At 41.9% G+C, this 25,456-nt stretch overlaps 3 protein-coding genes across 4 annotated transcripts in view; 2 read left to right on the plus strand and 1 right to left on the minus strand.

Annotated features, from left to right (window-relative positions):
- LOC311587541 (uncharacterized protein) overlaps positions 1-25,456 on the plus strand; it is a 297,218-nt gene that overhangs the window by 72,768 nt on the left and 198,994 nt on the right. The window lies entirely within an intron of this gene.
- LOC311587539 (uncharacterized protein) overlaps positions 1-25,456 on the minus strand; it is a 167,708-nt gene that overhangs the window by 38,303 nt on the left and 103,949 nt on the right. The gene's annotated exons all lie outside the window — the stretch shown is intronic.
- LOC311587545 (uncharacterized protein) lies at positions 15,399-19,850 on the plus strand. Its single transcript, XM_084764503.1, has 3 exons — positions 15,399-15,526; positions 15,731-15,791; positions 16,902-19,850. Exons 1-3 carry the CDS (start codon positions 15,493-15,495, stop codon positions 18,541-18,543), a joined length of 1,737 nt encoding a protein of 578 aa, XP_084620629.1. The 5' UTR covers positions 15,399-15,492; the 3' UTR covers positions 18,544-19,850.

Consider the following 25,456-nt stretch of genomic DNA (forward strand, 5'->3'; position numbering starts at 1 on the left):
GTGCCCCTACCAGAGCACGCGAGAGAGGTGTATATGTCACTCAAGACGACGTGACCAATCAGGGCCACGAGGCAGAGACGCGGAGCCGGGTTCTTCCGGGAGCCTTGCTGAAGAGCTGTGCAGGCTTGGGTGGTTCCGCATGGTGTGCTCTGAACTCTGCTGCTGGGTGTTGTGAGAGAAGCTCAAGCAAGTCCCAAAGTCCCGACATGGTGAGTGGAGGGTCACTGCCCACAAACGGGAGGAGCAGGCTGCTGTGGAGAGCTAGCTGGAGTAGTGGGGCTGTGTGGGAAGACAGACCAGTAGGCTATTGGAGAATACGCACACGTGCTGCTGAAATGCCGATCTCTGCAGTTCTGCAAATGGACTGGAAGCCTGGGCCATGAGCTATTGTGCTGTGTCCCTTCAGGACACTGTAATTCTAAGGGAGGTGCTCATGTCACTGGAGACTTGCTGGCCAATCAGAGCCTCCAGGCAGACCAGCCAATATGAAGATGAGGCTCTTTCTTCTGGCTGCCATGCACAAGTGCAGCTCTCTAGCTGAGCTTTCTTTAATGGGTCTGTGTGATGTGCTTTGAGCACTGCTGCTGAGTGCTGTGAGGGAAGCTCAGGCAAGCGCCAAAGTGGCAACATGGTGAGCTCAGGGTCACTGCTGACTGATGGGTTATCTCCACAGGTGAAATAAGCCAATGGGGCCAGATTGACAGTAAAACGGAGGCAGGTGGATCTCTGTGAGAGGCAGGTGGATCGCTGTGAGTTTGAGGGCAGCCTGGTCTACAAAGTGAGTCCAGGACAGCCAAGGCTACACAGAGAAACCTTGTCTCGAAAAACCAAAAAAAAAAAAAAAAAAAAAAAAAAAAAAAAAGTAAACCGGACAAGTTTACTTAGGAAGTGAAATTCCTTGGCTAGTTCAGGAGCCTCAGTATACAAAGCCTGAGGAAATCGCCCCGCTGGACCCGCCCCTTCCTCCCCCCTCCTCCGTGGCAACTAGGATTACAGGTGAAGGAAGATTAAGTATTGGCCACCTGCTGTACTAGGGAAGCCCTTGGCCCCAGGGGTGGGCTTGGAGCATCTCAAGGAATGCTAAGAATGTGCAGAGGCTTTCCTTGCAGGGGGCAGGGTTGGAGAAAGAAGCAGGATCTAACAGACCAGGTAGATGACAACTGAACACCCACATTGGGGAACATCAGAAAAGTGGGCTACAGGAGCTGGTGTGGTGGGTCCTCCCTGAGGTTGTGTGGTTAGCAAAGGCCAGATGTGGCCACATTTGGCCCGTGTTATGCTTTGATGGAGAAAAGTAGAATTGATGATGTGAAGGATGCAGCAATTCATAGAAATTTTAAAAGCTCAGGTAGAATTTAGCTGAAGGAGGATTGCCTCCAACACACCCCACAGATAAACAGTGTGCTAACAGACCTATTAGAAGTCAGGATGCTAGGATACAAGATGCAATTCTTTAAAAACTTACTTGATATGAGACATAGCTTGTGCAAAACCTCCTCACCTCAGCCTTTGTAGTTTCTATCTTCTACTTCTCCTTTCTTTCTCATCCTCTGGAACCTTCCACTTAGGACTCTGTCACTGATGTTTGAAGGCACTGGGTCCTTAAAAATACTTCTGTCACTATCATTGCTGGGCGAATGTCTTAAGTGGCTAGGCTTGCTGTGTCCAGTCCATATTTAAGTTGTTCAAAACATAACCTGGGGAGTAAATTTAAAGAAACTTAATGGCAGCAGCATGTAGAATGCAAAATCTGTTTTTAGCTGTCATTACAGAGATTTTTTTATTAGTTAGTTTTGTATTATGTGTGTGTGTATTATATGTATGTATGTATGCATATTAATTCTAGGACCGATGCATCTAATGTCTTTGAGAAAAGTCTTTCTGATAAAGTAGGCTAACTCAGGTGGCCTTGAAGCCTGTCTGTTGCTTCCCAGAGAAATGGCCTTGCTTTCTTTTTGACTAAACTTCTTAAGTTCTTTAATTAAAGGATTGTACCACAGCAGAGTTTAAAAATACTCACTTTAGTCATGTACTGAACTGTCCATTTCCATATCAGGAATAAGATTTTCATGTGGATCATGGCTTCTGTCTTCAGAACAGAACAGGATGCACAGTTTACTTTTACACTGCAGAGTGAAGCAGGACACGCCATAACTAGCTCACAAACTAATGTCTAGGGCAGTCAGCTGCAAGAGTCAATACTATGAAGAAAGACCTGATTGAGGCAAGGTGAATTATGATGTCATCTCCCAGCATGGATTCACTCATGCATGTGAATGGAAACAGACCAGATCGGTGGGTAAACATTTTGGGTAGGTTAGTTTTAGCCACTGAGTATTAAATTTCTTTTTAATCGACTCTCCTATGCAGATATGTGCAATCCTCATTGACACAGTTAAGTCAGCTCAGACATTTGAGACTTAGGATACTGGTTGTTGGTGTCTGTCTGATCTCAGCGGCTAACATTGCACAGAAGGGCAAAGTCAAACAGTACAAGTTTGGTAGTAGAGTTTTTGGTGTCACTTATATATACTATAGTATCATCTGCCAATTAGCATACATTGAATGCTTCCTTTCCAAATTCCACTCTCTTGATCACTTTTAGTTGCCATATTGGTTAGGTTGGACATCAAGTGTTATATTAAGTAGAAATGGAGAAAGAGGACAGACTTCTCTTTATTCATATTTTAGTGGAATTGCTTTGAGGTTCCCTCCATTTAAGTTGGTGTTGCTATAGACATGTGTAAATTGTGTTTAATATGTATAGGTATGTCCCTTGCTATTGTAATCTCTCCAAGACTTTTATCATGAATTGGTGTTGAATTTTTGTGAAGGGCTTGCTTATTGTCTAATAAGATGACCTTGTGATGTTTTTCCCTATGTCAGTTTATTTATTTTACCATGACTTGTTTTCCTGTCATGAGCCATTTCTGCATCAATGGGATGAAACTTCGTCAACCATTGTGGGTTATCTTTTTGATATGTTCTTGGATTAAGTTTACATTTATTTTATAGAGTATTTTTGCTTCAATGTTCATGAACAAATTTGGTCTGTAAATCTTCTTTGTTGAGTCTTTATATCTTTCATGTGTCAAGGTATTGTGGCCTCATAAAATGAACTGGGTAACTTTCCTTCTGTTTCTATTTTGTAGAGTACTTTGAGCAGTATTGAAACTAAGTCTTCTTTGAAAGTCTCGTTGAATTATGCACTAAAAGCGTCCAGTCTGCATTTCTTTCTTTATATATATAAAGAGATTTATTTATTACTTATACAGTATTCTGCTCACTTGTATCCTGCCCACCGCAAGAAGACACCAGATCTCATGACAGGTGGTTGTGAGCCACCATGTGGTTGCTGGGAATTGAACTCAGGACCTTTGGAAGAGCAGACAGTGCTCTTCACCTCTGAGCCATCTCTCCAGCCCCAGTCCTGCATTTCTTTTGTTGGAGTCTTTTAATGAATTCTTTCATGTCACTAGGTGTTAGAGGTCTACTTATGGTAAATTGTTATGTCATCTGGATTTAACTTTGGTAAGTGCTACATGTTGTTGTTAGGTTTACCTGTAACTAATTAACATTATTAGGCCTATGCCTATTCTTATTACAACAGTATAACCCGCTAGCAATCAGTCAAGACACAGACACCTGTTATATTTTAAAATACCCGTAGTTAACCTAGGGCAGGGCAGATATTAATTCTCTAAACTACTTCCCTTAGTGGGGCAGGTATGGGATACCTGTCCCAATCCCACAGCATTTAATTCTAATAATTTCTATCAAGCTACCTCACATCCAGAATCCCACATACTTGCTAATGTTCTTCATCAGGGCCAAATCCTCCATCCATGCTGGCTATGTGCTTCTCCTCCACCTAACCCATGCTGGTGAGACCTCCTTCTCTCCCTTGTCCTGAGATCTGTCTTCATCCCAAGATTCTCTCGGTCTTCCCAAGCCCTAGAACCTTAGCCATTTCTAGTCCATTTGCCCTGCCCAGATGTGATGGTCTTTTATTAGTTAGCATCAAAATACAGCAGACCAATAGGTACCTATGAAGAAAATTATTCATTTTGTTTAGATTTTTCATTTTGGTGCAATACAGGTATTTAAAAGTATGTCCTTATGATTTTGGAGATTTTCCCATTGTATGGCACCCTGCTCATTTTTTTCTTTTTTCTTTTTTTTTTCTTTTTTCCTTTTTTTTTTTTTTTTTTTGGTAAATGTGACTATTCCTTCCCTGTCTTTTAGTTATTTCAATAAGGGTTGTGCATTTTGTTGATTTTTCTCAGTAAACCAACTCTGTGTTTTATAAATCCTTCTATTGTTCTGTTTGTTTTTATTTTTTGATTTCAGCCCTAATTCAATAGTTTCTTCCTGTCTACTACTTTTACTTGTGCTTCCTTTATTTTGTTCTAGACTTTTATATGTGCTGGTAAGTATTTAGTAAGAAATTCCTGTATATGTTATGTATGCACTTAGTGCTGTCAACTATCCTTTTTTTTCTTTTTTTTTATTAATTAATTTATTCATATTACATCTCAGTTGTTAGCCCATCCCTTGTATCCTCCCATTCCTCCCTTCCTCCCATTTCCTCCCTACTCCCCTCCGCTATGTCTGTGTCTGAGGGGGACCTCCTCCCCCTGTATATGCTCATAGGGTATCAAGTCTCTCCTTGGTGACCTATTATCCTTCCTCTGAGTGCCACCAGGCATCTCCATCCAAGGGACATGTTCAAGTATGGGGCACCAGAGTTTGTGTGAAAGTTAGATCTCCTTCTCCACTCAACAGTGGAGAATGTCCTGTCCATCGGCTAGTCTGGGTAGGGGTTCGAGGTTTACTGTCTATATTTTCCTTGGCTGTTGCCATAGTTTGCGGAGGACCCCAGAGCCCAGACTCGCCTGTAGTTTTCCAGGACCTGCTGGATCCTTCTATTTCCTCATTCTCCCAGGCTTCTCACACCTAAAGTCTCAGTAGGATGTCCTCCCCTCTTACCCACTTTCCTGGTAGGTACAGTTTTTCATGGAGACGTACACCTTGGACTAGTGTCTCGATATAAGTGAGTATATACCATTTAGCGCTTTTTTTTTTTTTTTTGGTTTTTCGAGACAGGGTTTCTCTGTGTAGTCTTGGCTGTCCTAGACTCGCTTTGTAGTCCAGGCTGGCCTCGAACTCACAGCGATCTGCCTGCCTCTGCCTCCCAAGTGCTCGCATTAAAGGCGTGCGCCACCACGCCCGGCCCATTTAGCTCTTTTTGCTTCTGAGTGAACTCACTCATTATGACAATTTCTAGTTCAATCCATTTGTCCACAAATTTTGGAAATTCCTTGTTTTTAATAGCTGTGTAGTATTCCACAGTGTAGATGTACCACAGTTTCTTTATCCATTCTTCTACTGAGGGACACGTAGGTTGTTTCCAAGTTCTGGCTATTATGAATAAGGCAGCTATGAACATGGTTGAGCATATATCCCTGTTGTGTGGTAGTGTATCTTCTGTGTATATTCCAAGGAGTGGGGTAGCTGGGTCTTGAGGAAGCCCTATTCCCATTTTTCTGAGAAAGCGCCAGATAGCTTTCCATAGTGGTTGTACTAGTTTGCATTCCCACCAGCAATGAAGGAGTGTTCCTCTTTCTCCACACCCTCGCTAGCATGTGGTGTCAGTTGAATTATTGATCTTAGCCATTCTGATGGGTGTAAGATGGAATCTCAGTGTCGTTTTGATTTGCATTTCTCTGATGACTAAGGAGGTCAAGAATTTCTTTAAGTGTTTCTCAGCCATTTGATATTCCTCTGTTGAGAATTCGCTGTTTAGTTCTGCGCCCCGTTTCTCTATTGGGTTATTCGGTTTGGTGCTGTTTAATTTCTTGAGTTCTTTATATATTTTGGATATTAGACCTTTGTCAGATGAAGGGTTGGTGAAGATCTTTTCCCAGCCTGTAGGCTGTCGCTTGGTTCTCTTGACAGTGTCACCTGCCTTACAGACGCTTCTCAGCCTCATGAGGTCCCATTTATTAATTGTTGATGTTAAGGCCTGGGCTGTTGGTGTTCTGTTCAGGAAGTTGTCTCCTGTGCTTATGTGTTCCCGACTCTTCTCCATTTTTTCCTCTAACTGGGTTAATGTCTGTGATTTTAGGTTGAGGTCTTTAATCCACTTGGACTTGAGTTTTGTGCATGGTGACAAATAGGGGTCTAACAACTATCCTTTTATCATCACTTTTATTGTGTACTATAGGTTTACATATGATGTGCATTCATTTGCATTGATTTCTACAAGGTCTTTAATATCTTTCTTTATTTCTATCTTGACCCATTTTCACTTTGGGGAGAGGTATTTAGTTTCCATGAGTTTTAAAGACTTCCTTTGTTTCTGTTGTTGATGACGTGTAGCTTTAGTCTATACTGGTCAGATAGAATGCAGAGGTTGTTTCGATTACCATGTACCTTTTGAGACTTTCACGGTGTTTGAGTATGTGTTCAATTTGGAGATATTTCCATTTGTTTTTGAGAAGAAGGCAAACTCTTCTGTGTTTGTGTAGAATGTTCTGTAAATATCTGGTGAATTCTTTGGATTTTAATAGCAGTTAGCTGAAGCATATTTCTGTTCATATTATTCATGCAGAATCAAGCAACAGGTAAACCCTTCTCTGCCATGGACCTTTTTTGTGAAGTATGTAAACTTTGCAAGAAAGTTATCAGGTCCACTTCTGAGGATCTGCAGCGGCCAGGCAGGGCTGTTTCAAGTTTTGGCCCTGGAATCCCCCTACATCATTCCCTGGGTGCCCCCTTTTTACATCTTCGGATAACCTGGGTGCCACCTTTGTGTGTTCCATGAGAAGGGTTCTCAGATCTTCAGCTTGTGTTGTTGGCCTCTCCACATCTCCAGACAGCAACACCCCAGGACTGCAGAGCTTCTGTGGCTAAATCTCCACAGTGCTGGGATGAGCGATCACACCCCTGGAGAAACTGAGAACCTGAAACCATGGAAAAGGCAGCAGCACCCAAAGCACCAGTTGTAGTTGCTGCTGACAGGGATCTCACAGGGTGGGAGGTTTGTTCAACTGGAGCTACTCTGTGAGCTCCAGTGCCAACTCTATTGTAGGTTTAGATTTTTCAAAACCTACTTTACTTAGGGTGCCTAAATCTTTTTATCTTCCTTTTAATCTACCATCGAGAGGTAGGGGAGAAAGAAGGTTCATAGAAGAAAGAGGGTGTGAACTAGTTTAGAAGCAGTTCTTTGGGGAGATTCTATTCTTCCTTGGCAGGGTACCAGAAATCCAGTCCAATAGGAAGTACCAAACAATACCATGAATCAGTGACAACAGATGATAAATGCTTGTTCTGCTTGAGTTAAAGATAAATGTGTGTTCTGTTGGAGTTAAGCAATATTACCCTGCATTGTTTCTTTCTCAGGAGAAGAGTAGGGCACTAGAACATCCCCAATACCTCTACCTTATATCCCATCGAATTAGTTTAAAATGCTTTGTCTATCCCCCTAGGCACAATGTAGCAGGAATAGAGTTTTTCTTGCCTAAGTAGGATACAATATACCTGAAATAAAATTGATTCTTCCTGATTATCTTTTTTAATTACTCTGTTAATGGTCTGGGTCACAGTGTCCTTTCTCAAACCCATACTATGTTCTTGACCAGTCAGTTTTTGTTAAATGGTCAGTAAACTATCTCTGACCTGAGTTTGGTGTCCATGTGGTCAGTGTGGGCTATTCCTGAACCCCAAGAGGCCAAAGCTAACAAGCTTGTAGGCTTAAGAAGGTTTCAGCTGCAGATAAGCCAAGGAAAGTAGGCAAAAAATGTTAATGGTGAGGCATGCCCTCATCAGAATGGCTAATTGCTATGTCTGTGAGAGATTACATTGATTGATGAGTGATGTGGGAGGCTCTTCCACTAGGGTTGCAGTATCCCTTAGCAAGTGTGCCTGGGTTGGAAAAGAGATCAGGCTGCATATAAGAGAGTGCTCAAGTAAGCAAGCAAGCGAGGAACAACGTTTGTCCATGGTTTTTTTTATAATTTTCAAGGTAGAGTTTCTCTTCTAACCTTACAGAATGTTGGACTGTGAGCTGACAGAAATATCTGAAAAAGCAACAAGTGGGGCAGAAGTAAATGCAGCCTGTGGGTTTAGAGAAAAAACAGAACTAGGTAGTTTTAGATGGCAGTCGAATCCTGAGAGAGGAAGGGATTTTCAAGGAGCTTAGCAGCAGTAAAGAGAAAGCCCTACTCTGCATTGGAAGCCTAAGATGGGCAACACCCATTCTTGCTACACCTGAAAGGAATGGAAAGTATAGGCAAAGTGATTGCAAAGCAGGCACTTCATATAAAACTTGCTGCAACTCTGGTCCATGGCTGGCATATTTCATCTCAGTTTAGAAACCAAGGTTGGCAGGATCACTCACTGCTGTAGTGGTGCATTTTCTTTTTAATATTATTTATTATTTATACAGTATTCTGTCTGTAGGCCAGAAGAGGGCACCAGATCTCATTATAGATGCTGGTAGCCACCATTTGGTTGCTGGGAATTGAACCCAGTACCTTTGGAAGAACAACCAGTGTTCTTAACCTCTGAGCCATCTCTCCAGCCCCCATTCCACTGGTTTTTAAAACAAGAATGATGCACAATTCAAGGTCATGTATTCTGTCTCTTTGATTTCAGTTCAGCGTTGCTCCAGCTATTTATGTTTTGCAGAGCCAGTGCCCCAGTAAGGAAACTTTGAGATTTCATTTCACCAGGTTTTGGATATGTAGCCCATGTTGCATTTTGAGACCATAAGATGATGAGATACCTAAGCTCTGAGAAATATATCATGGAGAGATGGATATACTGAGTTAAAGTAACAAAACTGAGTGATGAATGAGAAATTGCAGTCATAGGGCCATCTATACCCTGTGAAACTGAAGCCCCATGTATCTGAGACAAAGCTAGGGTACTTGGTGTTTGAGTTGGTTGATTTATCTATCTATCTATCTATCTTTCTATCTATCTATCTATCTATCTATCTATCTATCTATCTATCTATCTATCTATTTATTTATTTTGTCTCCATCCAATCTTGCCTCACTATATGTACCTTCCTCTCAATTGGAATTGGAAGGTTTATTCTGTGCCATTGTATATTGTAAAGGTATAACCTGTTCCCAGATTTTAGAAAATATAGCTATCAAAAGATTTTCTGGAGTGTCAGAAGAGTCTTTGTACTCTTTTTTGTTTGTTTGTTTGTTTTTTTGTTTTTTGAGACAGAGTTTCTCTGTGTAGCCTTGGCTATCACTTTGTAGACCAGGCTTCACAGCGATCCACCTTCCTCCGCCCCTGAGTGCTGGGACTAAAGGCTTGTGCCACCACACCCAGCTTGTACTCCTGAATAGTGGATGAGCTATTGCAGACTGTTAGGATCATTGAAGTTGATTGAAATGCATTTTCACTGTGGGTCAATAATGACCAATATCAGAATTTAATTGATCAAATCAGAATGACTCTGGTTAGTGTCATTTCTTTAAATACTTATCTTCTTCTTCTTTTTTTTAAATTTAATGTTAATTTAATTTTTTTTAAATTTTTTTTATTAATAATTTATTCTTGTTACATCTCAATGGTTATCCCCTCCCTTGTATTCTCCCATTCTTCCCTCCCTCCCATTTTCCCCTTACTCCCCTCCCCTATGACTGTTCCTGAGGGGGATTACCTCCCCCTCTATATGTTCATAGGGTATCAAGTCTCCTCTTGGTAACCTGCTGTCCTTCCTCTGAGTGCCATCAGGTCTCCCCCTCCAGGGGACATGGTCAAAGGTGAGGCACCAGAGTATGTGAGAAAGTAATATCCCACTCTCCACTCTACTGTGGAGAGTGTTCCATCCATTGGCTAGATCTGGGTAGGGGTTTAAGGTTTACCGCCTGTATTGTCCTTGGCTGGTGTCTCAGTTTGAGCGGGACCCCTGTGCCCAAATCTGCCTATCATAATGTTCTACTTGTAGGCTTCTAGGACCCTCTGGGTCCTTCTACTTTGCCTTTCTCCCATGATTCTCTCATCTAGAATCCCACTAGAATGTCCTCTCCTCTCTCTCAGTTTCCTGGTAAGTGAAGGCTTTCGTGGGACATGCCCCTTGGGCTAATATGCAGATATAAGTGAGTATATACCATTTGAGTCTTTCTGCTTCTGGGTTAACTCACTCATTATGATCATTTCTAGCTCAATCCATTTATCCACAAATTTCGGGAAGTCCTTGTTTTTAATAGCTGAATAGTATTCCATAGTGTATATGTACCACAGTTTCTTTATCCATTCTTCTATTGAGGGACACTTCGGCTGTTTCCTGGGTCTCTGCATCAGTTTCCATCAGCTGCTGGAGGAAGACTCTCAGAAAACTCTTATGCTAGAAACCTGTCTGCAAGCATAGCAAAGTATCATTAATAGTGTTAGGGATTGGCTCTTTCTCCTTTGGGTAGGTCTTATGTAGAGTAGCAAGTTATTTGCTTGCCATTTCTTCAATCTCTAATCCATCTTTATCCCTATACTTTTTGTAGGCAATATAAATGTTGGGTCGAAGGCTTTAAGGGTGGTTTTGTGTCCCCCTCCCTCCGCTGGAAGTCCCACGTGGTTATAGAGGTTGGCAACTTCAGGCTCTTAGAACCTGATGGTATGGGTCTCAGCTAGATTCACCCCCAGAGCGTCCAAGGACCCCTCCCTTCCCAGGGATGCCCCCTTCTGCAGAAGAGTGTTAATTCAGAACATGGCTGGTCTCGTAAGAGATCACATGCAAAGACTTTCTTAGGCTTATGTAACCCGGCAGGAAAGAGATCACATCCAAAGGTCTTCTACGTCAGTGTGATCCAGTTGTAATACAAAACATGCCTTTAATCCAGGAGACAGAAGCAAATAGATTTGGGTCTAAGGGCAGCCAGAGATAGAGCAGGTATCAAGTAAAGAAAAGCTTAGATCCAGGTATGGTGACATAGTACTTTCATCCTAATTGAAGGTTAAGTTAATTTAAAGAAAGAAGCAGCACCCAGCCTTGAAAGTGATATGATTGTGTGAAAGAAGAGGTGATGAATCAGAGAAGATGTAGTAGAATAAGATATGGCCAACTCCCACTAGAGAGAGCCCAGGGAAGCTACTTAAGAGGCATTTGTACAGAGAGAGGAAGCAGTTTTAGCAGGAACCAGACCACAAAGAAAATGAGATGTCTTTCTCCTGCCAAAAGCTCAATGATGGTTCCATTACTTTAGGGATTTTCTTCTGCTAAAATCAAACTAAGCTCTTAACGAATGAATATTTATAAAAGTGTAGTCTTGAAGGTAAGTAAATACTTAAATAGAAGTGGTTCAGGGCATAATGATTTTACCATTTTGCTGCTGGGCAGTAGTGGCATATGCTTTTTTTGTTTTGTTTTGTTTTTCCAAACAGGGTTTCTCTGTGTAGCCTTGGCAGTCCTGGACTCACTTTGTAGACCAGGCTGGCCTGGAACTCACAGCAATCCACCTGCCTCTGCCTCCAAAGTGCTGGGATTAAAGGCCTGCACCACCACCGCCCGGCGTGACATATGCCTTTAATCCCAGCACTTGGGAAGCCGAGGCAGGAAGATTGATGTGAGTTCGAAGCCAGTCTGGTCTACAAAGGGAGTCCAGACAGTCACGATACCCAGAGAAACAAAAAACGAAAAGAAACAAAAAACAAAACAACAAGAAAAATACTATTGCTACCCAGCACATCTTCCACAGTGGGCAGATGAAAAACACAGTTTTATTAGTCAAGGTTCTCAACATGAGCACAACTGGTAGAGTGGATCTCATTCTGTGTATTTTGAAAGTAAATTTTTTGAATGTCTCACAACTGTGGTCCAGCTAGTTCAACCTTGGCTATCTACCAAAAGAAACGTAAAGACTCCAGAACTTGTTTGGTCCATGAGGGTGGATGTATTAACTGATGCTTAGTATACTCCAGAAGTCCAAAAATTAGGATGTAAAGACACTAATGTAATGAAAATTTCCTAGCCTAGACTAATGAAAACAGCCAAAGAAAGAAAGCTTCCTTCTACAATATCTGCTTTATATGTAGGTTGACACCCATAGCTGTGGCCCTGATTAAAGATCAATATTATCATCTCAAAAGATCCGCATTAAGGAAATATCTTTCCCATTCAAGAGCCTTACTTCAGAAAACTCTCTCCAAAAAGAAAGCCTGGGGTACTATATCGTGAGTCTGGACAAGTTCATATAGAGTTCTGCCTATTCTTACTCATGCTCAACTAGCACATCCAAGTCTAAAGATGGTCGCAATGTAAAGACAGAGACATCTGCGGCCACTGTTGGCTAAAAATTATGCAGGAACATATATAAATTATAAAAAGAAGGACACACTTGCTTTCATGGAGGACTCAAAAGAGTTCATTTTAACTAGCCCTGGCTTCTCTGACTGAGGCCTGTGAAATCACTGTAGAGAATTCCATTCCTTCTTTTTTTCTAAGCCTTGTTTTTATTTTATGATTACAGGCGTTTGTCTGTATATATTTGTACACAGTGCCTACAAAGGCCAACAGATCCCAGATCTCCTTGGGCAGAATTTACAGCAGATTGTTAGCTACCATAAACCTGAGAAATTCATAAAGCATCTTCATTACTATCTGTTGCTCTAGTCCCAGGCGTTCTGACACCATCTCTTGGCCTCCCTGGCCACCAGGCATGATAGGGGTGCAAAGACATGCGTTCTGGCAAAACAGGATTCTAACTAGGATTAACTGGTATGGGGAGAGTTTGGTGCAAGGCGTGGCCAAAAAATTTATACTGAGGCTCCATAGCCCAGGGCTACATGACTTCATGACTTCCATCAAAGCCACAGCCCCATTCTTGGTGGTTTTGTTTGTTTGTGGATTTTTTGTTTATATTTTTTTGAGACAGGGATTTTCTGTGTAGCCTTGGCTGTCATGGACTCACTTTATAGACCAGGCTGGTCTCTAACTCCCAGCAATTGGCCTGCCTCTGCCTCAGGATTGCTGGGATTAAAGGCATGCTCTACCTCACCTGGCCACACCTCCCATTCTTTCTGATCCTTACATAACCAAGGTGTGATTTTCAAGGAAATGAATTGGCCTCCAAAGTGTTGTGGTTACTGGCATATTATCTGAAACTTGTGTAATTAAAAAGCACCTGGGTGCCTGTGTGTCACAGCAGGGAAGCAGCATGACTGTAGTCTGTCACCTGAGACATTACCTTGAACATCATGCCTAGCTCACTCCCTGGCCTTGCTGATTCCCTATCTCCTCTAAGAGCCCTCTGCTCAGCAGAGACCCACTGACTCTTCTCTCCTTGCTGGGGAAGGCGCCGTCATCCCCCCCCCTCCCTCCCTTCACACCTCCACTCCATCCTCTACCCCAGCCCCACCCCCAGCCCTAGCACAACTGTGGGTTTTTGTTTTCTTTTTAATCACCTTTCCACTGAGGGTGTTGTGTTGATTAACTGTAGTGCTCCAAAATGATTATCTCTCCCTCTCTATATATATATTTTAAATTCTTTTATTGAAGTATACAGTGTTTCACCTTCATGTATGTCTGCCCACCAGAAAAAAGGCGCCAGATCTCCCTGTAGATGACTGGGAGCCACCATATGGTTGCTGGGAATTGAACTCAGGAACTTTGGAAGAGCAGGCAGCGCTCTTAACCACAGAGCCATCTCTCCAGCCCCTCCAAAATGTTTGTTATCTCTTCCTCCCAGGTTTCTTTCATAGTTATCAGATGAAAGGTAGCTGCAGTTTACCTGAACACAGCATGAAGCCACAAAACAACAGTCGTGTGTCCTAAACTCTCTTTAATTTGGAATCTTTTTTGTCCCCTTTCACTTGTGGGACAGACTGATAACTCCACTCCAAAATGAGCAATGGCTTTGCAATCTGTGCACGCTGATGCCAGGAAGAAGGGAAGTGCCTGAGGGTTTTGCTGGGACCTCAGGCAAGCTCAGAATTTGGGACCTGGTGAGCTCAAGGTCAATGGGGGGGGGGCAGGCATCTGAGCAGCAGGAGGCTTGAGTGGCTGGTTCTCTCCTGGGGTGAGTGCAAAGGTGGAAATGCAGGGTCTTGGAGAACAGGTAGGAGTGCTACTGAAATGCAGATCTCTCCACCTAAGGAAAATAGACTAGTACTGTAATAGAAGCGTGTTCCAGGAGCTACTGTGCTGTGTCCCTTCAGCTCACTCTAACCATAGGGAAGTGCTTGTCTCACTCAAGACTTCATGGCCAATCACGGACTCCAGGGAAAAGAGAAAGAGTGTTCTTCCGGGTGCCATGCTGTAAGTTCCTTTCTTTACCGGAGCGGACTTGAGTGGCCATGTAAGATTTGCTCTGAGTGTTTGTGCTGGGTGCTGTGACGAGAGCTCAGGCAAGGTCAGAAGACAGAACATTGTAAGTGCAGAGTCACTGCTCACAGTAGGGAGGAACAGGCAGCTGAGCAGAGGAAACTGGTGTAGTGGGTCTTCCCTGGGGCTGCGAGATAAGCAGCAGCAGATGTGGCCACCTGTGAGGTCCTCTTCTGTCTTAGTAATTTTCTGGACTTGGTGATGGTCTCTGCGTAACTGCACCATGTGGATTACATCTACCCAAAGCATTGGAAGCAGGAGCTTGTGAGTAGAAACATCCTTGGCCGGATTACAAACTCAGACCCTTAATTTCTCTAACTTCTTCTAAAAATTCTGTTCTTAGAATGGAACATTTGGTCTAAGCTATATTTGGAAGCCAGGCATTGTGGCACACACCCCAAGTCCCTGCACTCAGGAGGCAAGTGGCTTGCTGTGTCTTTAGGGCCAGCCTGGTCTGCAATGTGAGTCCATGGCAGCCAAGGCTAACACAGAGAAACAATGACTCGAAAAAACAAACAAACAAGCAAACAAACAAACTATATATATACACATATATATATTTAATTTTGTGGAGTTTGTAAATGTTATCTCGTGTTCGGTAACACTTCAGTATTAAGCTATGACCTCTTGCTGTCCTGGTATTCATTACATAGACATGACTGGCAGTCACATCTTGAGATAGTCCTGTCCCAGTTTCTTGAAGATGAGAGGGCATGAAAAAATACACCCAGTTTAAAAATCATTTTTATCATTAATAATTCTTTATATAATTTCTAGACATGAGCCCAGTACTACTAAACTCTTTCTGTACCTCCTCATCCCTGTAATGATTGGCATTTATCTTGCAAGGCTATATCCTATTCAAGGGCTGAAGAATGACACAAGTGGACCTCAGTATTCAGGATCCTTATAAAATGACTTAGTTACATTAGAACATCTGTATCAGGAAATAAGTGGAGGAAGCCACAGAATTATATGAATATATTGTCAATAAAGGATACAGTCACACTGTTATCCTTATCATGCTTTCTGTTGTTCACCGGGATGGGTTATTTTAGGATACAGTGACCTATGATGATGTGAATGTGAAATTCACTCGGGAAGAGTGGGCTTTGCTGGATCCTTCCCAGAAGAGTCTCTACAGAGAGGTGATGCTGGAGACCTACAGGAACCTCACTGCCATAGGTAGGACTGTGAATTTTATGTTGCTTTTTAAAATCTAATGATAACTGTTTCTCTGTTGCTGTTATTTGTTATTGTAATGTGAACTGAAAATGAGGATGAATGAGATGAGTAAATCAGCCAGATGTCTAAGGTTAACTGTAGGGTAACTTGAATTTTGCCTACTTTCCAATAATATATCATGCATTTTTGGTTCCTCTATTTTAGGGTACAATTGGGAAGACCATAACATTGTAGAGGATCTTCATAGTTCTAGAAGATCTAGAAGGTAATTTTCATGTGCAAGTTGATACGAATATGTCTGTGAATTACTTTTAGTGCATCCTTTAAGTACTAAAGAAAAACAAGAGTGTAAATATGCATGTATCGATGATTATTCAATTCTTACAAAGACATGTACCTCAAAATCAGGCATCTGATTTATTTTTGTATGGCATTTCTCTGAGGAAGAAGATAAGAAAACACGCATTATGAAATATCACCATTTGAATCATAGCTAGCTAGATTGTAGAACTGCTAACTCTTTAGTCTCATAATACTTAGATACTTCAGAAATGTACACATTAACCTTCTAATAGACAAGTAGTCCATAATAAAGCTCGTGTTCATAATATATTTGCATCAATGTTGCTAGGTTTAGTGAGAGGAGCAGTTTGTGAAAGTGAAGAAAGTTATTCTGGAGAAACTTTTATCCCTATACAATATTTCAATGAGAAAAACAGGAAGTGAGATTGTGAATGCAGGGTAAACCTTTTCATTTGCTGTCTTCTTTAATAGATATATCATTTATCATAATGGATGAAAGCCCTGTCAGCATAGGGGCATTGAACAAAGCAATATAACCCTCTGTTACCCAGAAGAATTAGAAGATTTGTAGTAGTACCCATAACGTGTAGACTTTCTGAATGTAATACTGTGTACAATTAATGGCTTTTCCAATTTTATTGGTAATATATCCACACTCTCACACTACAGGAAAACTTCCATGAATACTATCAATGTTGATTGCCTCTGTTTGCCTTGAGTCACTTTCGAATGATAGTATGACTGACATGATAGGAAAAATTTTAATGCATTCAGAGTAGTAATTCTGACTTCTCCCAGTTCTCTTCCAACATGTGAAAACCTTCTTCTGTAGTAAAAGGATGCTCTAAATGTGGTCCACACAATACATGATCTTCCAAATACAGGCCTCTGAGGAGACGCAAAATAACACATGAAGAAGGAAGGAAAAATGAAAGTTAATAAACTGACATTACCATGAGATCTGATTACTTTTAAAATTAGACCAAAATGTAAAATTAATTCACAGAGATAAAAATATTCATCAGTGTAATGAATGTGGTATAACTTTGACATGTGCCAATTATCATTGCAGGAATGGAAGAAGATATACTAGAGGAAAACCCTCTCTATTTATTCAGTGTGATAAATCATGGTTATGTCAACGTCATCCTCAAGGGCAAGAAATAATTCCTACTGGAGAGAAACCATATGAAGATATCCAGTATGGTGAGGCCTTTGTAAGTCACAGTAGTCTCCAAATTCATAAAAGAACAGAAACTAGAGAGAAACCCTATGAATGTGACCAATGTTTAATGGTTGTTGATCCTCAAAGTTCTCTTCAAAATCATGAGAAAATTCATACTAGAAAGAAACCTTATGAGTGTCAACAATGTGGTAAAGTCTTTGTGCAGCACAGATATCTTCAAAGGCATGAAATAAATCATACAGGAGAGAAACCTTATGAATGTAATCAATGTGGTAAAGTCTTTGCACAGCACATGAATCTTCAAATGCATAAAGAAATTCATACAGAAGAGAAACCTTATGAATGTAATCAATGTGCTAAAGCTTTTGCATGGCATGGGAATCTTCAAAGGCATAGTGGAATTCATAGAGGAGAGAAACCTTATGAATGTAATCAATGTGGTAAAACCTTTGCATGGCATAGTAGCCTTCAAAGGCATAGAAGAATTCATACAGGAGAGAAACCTTATGAATGTAATCAATGTGGTAAAACTTTTGCAGAGCACAGTAGTCTTCAATTCCATGAGAGAATTCATACAGGAGAGAAACCTTATGAATGTAATCAATGTGGTAAAGCCTTTGCATGGCGCAGTAATCTTCAAAGACATGAGAAAATTCATACAGAAGAGAAACCTTATGAATGTAATCAATGTGATAAAGCCTTTGCACGGCGCAGTCATCTTCAAAGCCATGAGAGAATTCATACAGGAGAGAAACCTTATGAATGTAATCAATGTGGTAAAGCCTTTGCACGGCACAGTAATCTTCAAAGCCATGAGACAATTCATCGAGGAGAGAAATCTTATGAATGTAATCAATGTGGTAAAGCCTTTGCATGGCACAGGTCTCTTCAAATGCATAAACAAATTCATACAGGAGAGAAACCTTATGAATGTAATCAATGTGGTAAAGCCTTTGCGCTGCACAGATATCTTCAAATTCATGAAAGAATTCATACAGGAGAGAAACCTTATGAATGTAATCAATGTGGTAAAGCCTTTGCACTGCACAGTCATCTTCAAATGCATAAAGAAATTCATACAGAAGAGAAACCTTATGAATGTAATCAATGTGGTAAAGCCTTTGCACGGCGCAGTCATCTTCAAAGACATGAGAAAATTCATACAGGAGAGAAACCTTATGAATGTAATCAATGTGGTAAAGCCTTTGCACGGTGTAGTCATCTTCAAAGCCATGAGAGAATTCATACAGGAGAGAAACCTTATGAATGTAATCAGTGTGGTAAAGCCTTTGCTTGGCACAGGTCTTTTCAAATGCATAAACAGATTCATACAGGAGAGAAACCTTATGAATGTAATCAATGTGGTAAAGCCTTTGCATGGCACACGTCTCTTCAAAGGCATGAAAGAATTCATATAGGAGAGAAACCTTATGAATGTATTCACTGTGGCAAAGCCTTTGCACTGCACAGTCATCTTCAAATGCATGAAAGAATTCATAGAGGAGAGAAACCTAATGAATGTAATTAATGTTGTAAAACCTTTGCATATCAGAATTTTCTTCAGAGCCATGAAGGAATTCATACAGGACAGAAAAGTCCTGAATATAATGTCTGTGGCAAAGCCTTTGAATGTCATGATCATCTTCAAAGGCACAAAAGAATTCATACAGGAGAGAATCTTTATGAATGTATTTAATATTTTGTAGTCTTTACATGCAATTACCTATTAGAGAGAAATTCATTTAATGTAATTAATGTGAGATAGCCTAGCAGTCCAGAGTATCTCACAGACTTGTTCTATGAAGCAGGAATTTTGAAGAACCGGCCCACCTAGTCTATGCAGAGTGGGACATGGATTTTCCAGTGTCATGCTTGTTCACCATTTTGATAGTCAGTGTGCTCTCAACAGTAAAGAACAGTTGTTTGATTCAGTGGCTATTTGGCCACATTTGCTTCATAGATGTCCATCAGCTTAATTGAAGTATATTGGATGTGCTGCCAGAGGCAGCTGTGTCTCTCTGTCAGGAAAGGCCTTTCTTATTGACTGCCATATTCTGTAAATCTCTGAAGTGTTTTGAAGGACATCTTTGTATTGAGCATAGTGAATAACCATGCCTGTCTGTCTATGTGGGTATACTGAACAATCAACTTATCTATTCCAGTTTATCTAAGTAGATAAATATTGCTTGTTTCTAGCTATGCACAATCTGCTTCACCTTGAAAACATTGGAACAATGTGACTCCTGAACATACCACAAACATAGAACAATCAAGAGCTATATAATATTTGTGAAAAAATGAGGGAATGGAGATAAATTGTCAAAAATATAAGCCTAAACTTATATTTAAATTTTCATGAAAATACCTAAGGAAACTACACCAGGAAAAGTGTGACCTTGACCAAGTAAACTATGATTGTATGTGTAACAAACACAGACTTCACTATGAAAATCACTCAGTACCCCTAAACTGTTCTATTTCTGCCTTCTACCTACCGCTAATCTCTCCTGCAGAGAGGCTCCATGCTCTAGAGCTCTCTCAAAATGTGAGCAGAAAGGTAGTTCTATGGCCCTACAGCCCCTCATGCCCCCTTGTGGTTGCAGACAAACTCAGCCCCACTGAATCCCACAAAGAAAATAATGTTGTAGAATAATTTATGTCTGCTTCCTGCCAGATGTATTATGTCACAAGGTGTGAAAACTGCCCTGTCTATGTACCGTGCACAGCTGAGAACCCTCTGCATCTCAGACATTCCATTTGTACCCTGACACTGAATTTCTGTGATTCATGCCATTGTGGCTGGTGGTATTGGAAAAATAAAAAGATTATCAAGTATTGCTGAACCATAATCCCCATCAATTATTTTCTATCAGTATCTACACTATTTATACAATTTGACACAAAAATTGAATGTAGAGTTCAGGTTCAGTACTTCTAGAAACTAGGCCTTCAGTTTTCCAGTCTGTCTTCCTACTGCACACGAAAACCAATGCCTGTATGTGTGCCCTGGAGAGTGATAGAATAAGCTCCACTTTCCACTGCTTGGGCGTCAAAGCCCACTCATCCAAAGGGAATCTACACTCAGGAAATTCAGAGGTCGAAGACCTCCGCCCAGATCACCATAGAGACCAACAAATAAACAGTGTGAACCACACTCCATCTCAGTCCCAGCAGATCAGACTCTGACATACCACTACACTTTCTCCTCCTGGCCATGGGGCAGCTGCCTCCACAGTCGCCATAGCATGGCATGTGGTATACCTCACAGTTTCCTACAGCTGCATCAGAGAGGAATCCTGGAAAATATATGTAGGCTACCTTCCTCTCAGGCCCCTCTTTCCTAAACCTGCCCAGAGTCCTTCATTAGCTTAGAAACTCCATCTTGGCCTTTGGAAGGTAGCAGCTCCTCTACCAGGAGATCAGAGGTCAAATACCTCAGACAGTTGGAGCCTTCCCAGCTGCACCCTTCCTTCTTAGGGCCAGACAGAACACTACTCTGGGGAATTTGTTTTTAAAGAATTTTCTAATCTCCCAGAACACTTCTTGTTCCTTTTTCAAGGCACATAGGATGTTACACACTGAATATACAGCACAGCCATTTCTATTCCATAGCTGGGAAGTCCTGCATCTGAACCTCAGTCAAAATCAGAGAGTAACAAAGCAAAAAAGTGAATTTGAATGTAAGGTAAAGTGGAAAGGAAATAGCTGTTCCTAGGCAGGGTGGAGTAAGATATTTATAGATAAGAGCCAGAGACACCAGCGAGGGGGAGGAGGTCGTGGGAGGGTATCCAGGGTGTACATGCCCAAGAGCCATATGAAGAAAGGAAAGAGGGGAGGACCATGAGGAAGACCTAGAAGTCAGGGTTGTAAATGATAGAGGAAAAGCACCAGCTAACCCAAATTATTGGATTCCATAAGGAAGGGAAGCTCAGAGCAGGACAGCCCAACACTAGGCTAGAGGGTGGTGTATGCCAACCATTACCTTGCAGTAAGTAGGGACTGAGTGATGCTAGGAGAACCTGACAGCCAGGTTTCTATTGATTTGTTAAATAGGCACCCAGACTTTGTCTCAGGCTTTAAGATTTAACTGTAGGGAGAAATGAAAAGGTTGAAGTACCTTAAGGATAATCTATATCATTATTTTAAAGTTGGAACAGGTTGTATGGTCCAAAATAATTCAGAGACTAAACATATGTAGTAGAGCACACCAAGTTTTAGTCCCATATTTTCTCTCACCTTGTACGTTTTCCAACAGGAAAAATAACATTCTTGTCAGGTAAAGCTAGACTACTGTGCACATGTATTCTGTGTTGATGGAACTAAACAAACATCAGAAATTTGGTTTTTAGAAATGAGTTCATTTCCTCATGCCTATTCTGGATTGCCTTGTTCTGTGACCCTCCAAAAGTGGATAGCTGGACTTTTACTGATCATCTTAAACTGAATACCTGACTCCTCATTGCTAATACCAATTACTGTCAAATGAGTAAACCTCTCACTTTTCTTCCTCCCCATCCATTTCTGTGCTGTGACTACATCACTTCTAAGTTGGTCAGGGAAAACAATTCTTACACAAGTCCCCTTTATTTGTACCTGCCCCCGCAAATCCAAATGGATAGAGCACAATCATTCACTGGTGCCTCTTTCTGCTGAATTACTAGTTAGGGACTGTCTTCCAGGCAGTGGGAATCAGAGGATTAAGTGCTCAAAAAAATCTTTACTACACAGCATGAAGAAAGGGTGAGCTATAGGTGCTGTTGCTCTAAGCAGAAATAAATATGAAAGCCTCTGAGAAAAAGAATGAATATTTTAATTATTGGAAAACATTGGCATGAGGAGAAACAAATAAAAGATTAGAGCACTGATAAATAAAAAAGAAAATTCTAAAACACCATCAATTGACCTTTTAGAAAGATAAATATAATTTGAAAAACACATAGGTAAACTGATTTTGGAAAAGAGCAGAAACTTCTCTGGTAGAGGGAATAGCATTAATAAGACAGTTATTGACCTTGCCCCTATGAGCACTGTTAGCTGCTGAGATCTTTAACCTGACACACGCAGCTACAGCCAATGGCCCCTTAACTGAAATTGCAATATTCACTTACTCAAGCTAACCTAACCAAATTGTATCCAAACATCCAATCAGCTTTTATTCACATGCATGAATTAATACAGCTGGCAAGTTACAAATCCACACACCCTGCTAGAATCAGGTCCTTCTTCACAATGGGGACTTCTGCCTGTAGCTGAGTCTCAAAACTTAGTCTGTGCTCTAGCTACTGCCTACCCCGTTTCACTGGGCATTTACTGCAGACCTTCTGGTCTCCTCTGAAAGCAGAACCTGTGCTGCACATGTTACTGAAATGGTCAGTTGATTACATTACTCACATGAGTAATTTTGTTTCTTTCTTTGTCTTATTTTTCAAGGCAGTGTTTCTCTGTGTAGCCTTGGGTGTCCTGAACTCACTTTGGAGACTATGCTGGCCTCGAACTCACAGTGATCCCCTGCCCCTGCCTCCTGTGCATTGGGATTAAAGGTGTGTACCATGACCACCTGGCCCCTACTGGGCTGCCACCCTGATCTCACCAGGTCAGAGCTGTTGAACCTGTCTGTTCTCCCTTCAAAACATTCAGGGACTTCCCTTCTTCTTCTTTCTGGAATCAGGGTGCATAGCTTGCAAAGCCTATCACTCAACTTACAGTGGAGTATTCAATCTGTGCCACAACTGAAAGGGGACCCAAATAGTCAAAATTAGGGAGACAGTTTACTAAACAAAAGTTTTGCTTTTGTGGCTTCATGCTGTGTACAGCAACCTTTCACATGATAGATATGAAAAACCCTGGGACCAAAGAAAGATTCCTTCTATCAGTTCTATTCATCTAGAGAACCTTGACTAGCATAGCTGTGCAATTGTTTTTCACTTTCCCACTCGAGAAGAGTTGAAGGCTAACAACAGTGTTTCCCAGTGTTTGCCATCTGTTTCCTGCTTTTCCCCCATGATTGTCTCATAACTCCCTGGTAAAAAGAAGCAGTAGTTTGCCTGTACCCAGCCTGAAGACACAAAACTAAAGTCTTGTCTCCTAACATTGCTCTTTCCTAGTGAGACATATGGATAACTCCACTGCAAGTTGAGAAATGGGCTCTTCAAGTGACCCACCTAGATAGAGGAGGAAGCAGGGGAAGTGGCTACTGGGTGTGTGACTTGTTGAGGTCAGGGTCACTGTCCACAGAGGGGAGGAGCAGGAGGCTGTGCTGAGGAAGCACAAGCAGTGTGTCCTCCCCGGGTTAGTTGGGAAGACAGATGTTGAGGGCATTGGAGAACAGTGCTACTGAAATGCAAGTCTCTACAGCTCTGGAAAAAGTTTGTCCCTGGGTAGGAAGCTTGGGTCAGCAACCATAATTCTGTGCCCCTCCAGAGCATGCTAACCTGGAGAGGTGTATATGTCACTCAAGACGAATTGGCCCATCAGGTCCTCCAGCTAAAGACACGCCCCAGGTCAGATGGGGAGGCAGGTACCTCCGGGAATCTTGCTGAAGATTCAGCTGTGTGGCTCTGCAGGCTTGGGTGGTTCCACGTGGTGTGCTCTGACCTCTGCAGCTGGGTGTTGTGAGAGAAGCTCAAGCAAGTCCCCAAGTCCCGACATGGTGAGTGGAGGGTCACTGCCCAGAAATGGGTGGAGCAGGTAGCTGTGGAGAGCTAGCTGGAGTGGTGAGGCTGTGTGGGAAGACAGACCAGTAGGCTACTGGAGAATATGCACACGTGCTACTGAAATGCCAATCTCTGCAGACCTGGAAATGTATGGCCCTTGACAGGAAGCCTGGGCCATGAACTCTTTTCCTGTGTCCCTTCCGGACACTCTAATTCTAAGGGAGGTGCTCATGTCGTTTGAGACTTGCTGGCCAATCAGAAACTCCATGTGGACCAGCCAGTATGAAAATGAGGCTCTTTCTTCTGCCTGCCATGCATAGGTGAATCTCTTTAGCTGAGCTTTCTTTAATGGTTCTGTGTGATTTGCTTTGAGCACTGCTGCTGAGTTCTGTGAGCGAAGCTCAGGCAAGGCCCAAAATGGCAACACGGTTAGCTCAGGGTTACTGGGAAATGATGGGTTATCTCCACATGTGGAATAAGCCAATGGAAGCCAGATTGAATGTAAAAAGGGCAAGTTTACTTGGGCACTGAAACTGCTGGGGTAGTTCAGTAGCCTCAGGGGACAAGGCCAGAGGAAATCATCTGCCAAGCCCCCAGGTATGGCAACAAGGATTGCAGGTGAAGGAAGATGAAGTATCTGCCACCTGCTCTACTAGGGAAGCCCTTGGCCCCAGGGGTGGGGCTTGGAGCATCTGAAGGAATGCTAAGAATGTGCAGAGGCTTTCCTTGCAGGGGCCAGGGTTGGAGAAAGAAGTAGGATTTTACAGAGCATGTAGGGGAGGCAGAGGGCAACTGCAGATGCCAACTGAACATCCCCAATGGGGAGCATCAGAAAGGTGAGCTGCAGGACCTGATGTGGTGGGTCCTCCCTGGGGCTGTGTGATAAGCAACGACCAAACGCGGCCCCCTTGGTGTCCTATGTGACCCTTCTGCCTTCCTGGACCTAGACTGGAATTGGAACTGGACCTGGACCTGGCCACTGAATAACTTCCTATGGGGCTACATTTGGGCAATTCCTCTGGAGCTTGGGCTCGTGCATAGAAATGCTCCAGGAAGGATGCCAACCTTGGAAAGCCTTATTTTCTATAGGATCTGCTACAAGTTCTGCCATTAGCATTTAACGTTTAAGTGTAAGATCCTCTCTCTCCTCTCGAGTTTGTCTCATTGTATGAAGCTTCACTTGACGTCATAAACATCTCCCTTTTATTTCAGTTCCCCCTGTGAGCCGTATACAAGATGCAATTCTTACAAACCTTACTTGACATAAGACATAGCTTGTGCAAAACCTCCTCATCTCAGCTTTTGTACTTTCTATCTTCTACTTTTCCTTTCTTTCTCATCCTCGGGAACCTTCCACTTAGGACTCTGTCACTGATGTTTGAAAGCACTAGTGTACTTTAGAAATACTTCTGTCACTATCATGGCTGGGGAACTGTCTTAAGTGGCTAGGCTTGCTGTGTCCACTCCATATTTAAATTGTTCAAAACATAACCTGGGGACTATATTTAAAGAAATTTAAGGGCGGCAGCATGTAGAATGCAAAATCTGTTTTTAGCTGTCACTACAAAGATTTTTATTAGCAATGTTTATTTGTTTGTATTATGATGTCTGTGTGTCAAGGCATATTAATTCTAGCACAGCTGCATCTAATGTCTTGGAGAAAAGTCTTTCTGATAAAGCTATGCTACCTCAGGGGGGCCTGGATGGCTGTCTGTTTCCCAGAGAAATGGCCTTGCTTTCTTCTTGACTAAACTTCCTATGTTCTTTAATTAAAGGAGTGTACCACAG

The sequence above is a fragment of the Acomys minous genome (genome assembly GCF_964271855.1).
Source record: "Acomys minous genome assembly, chromosome: 16".
NCBI lineage: Eukaryota > Metazoa > Chordata > Mammalia > Rodentia > Muridae > Acomys > Acomys minous.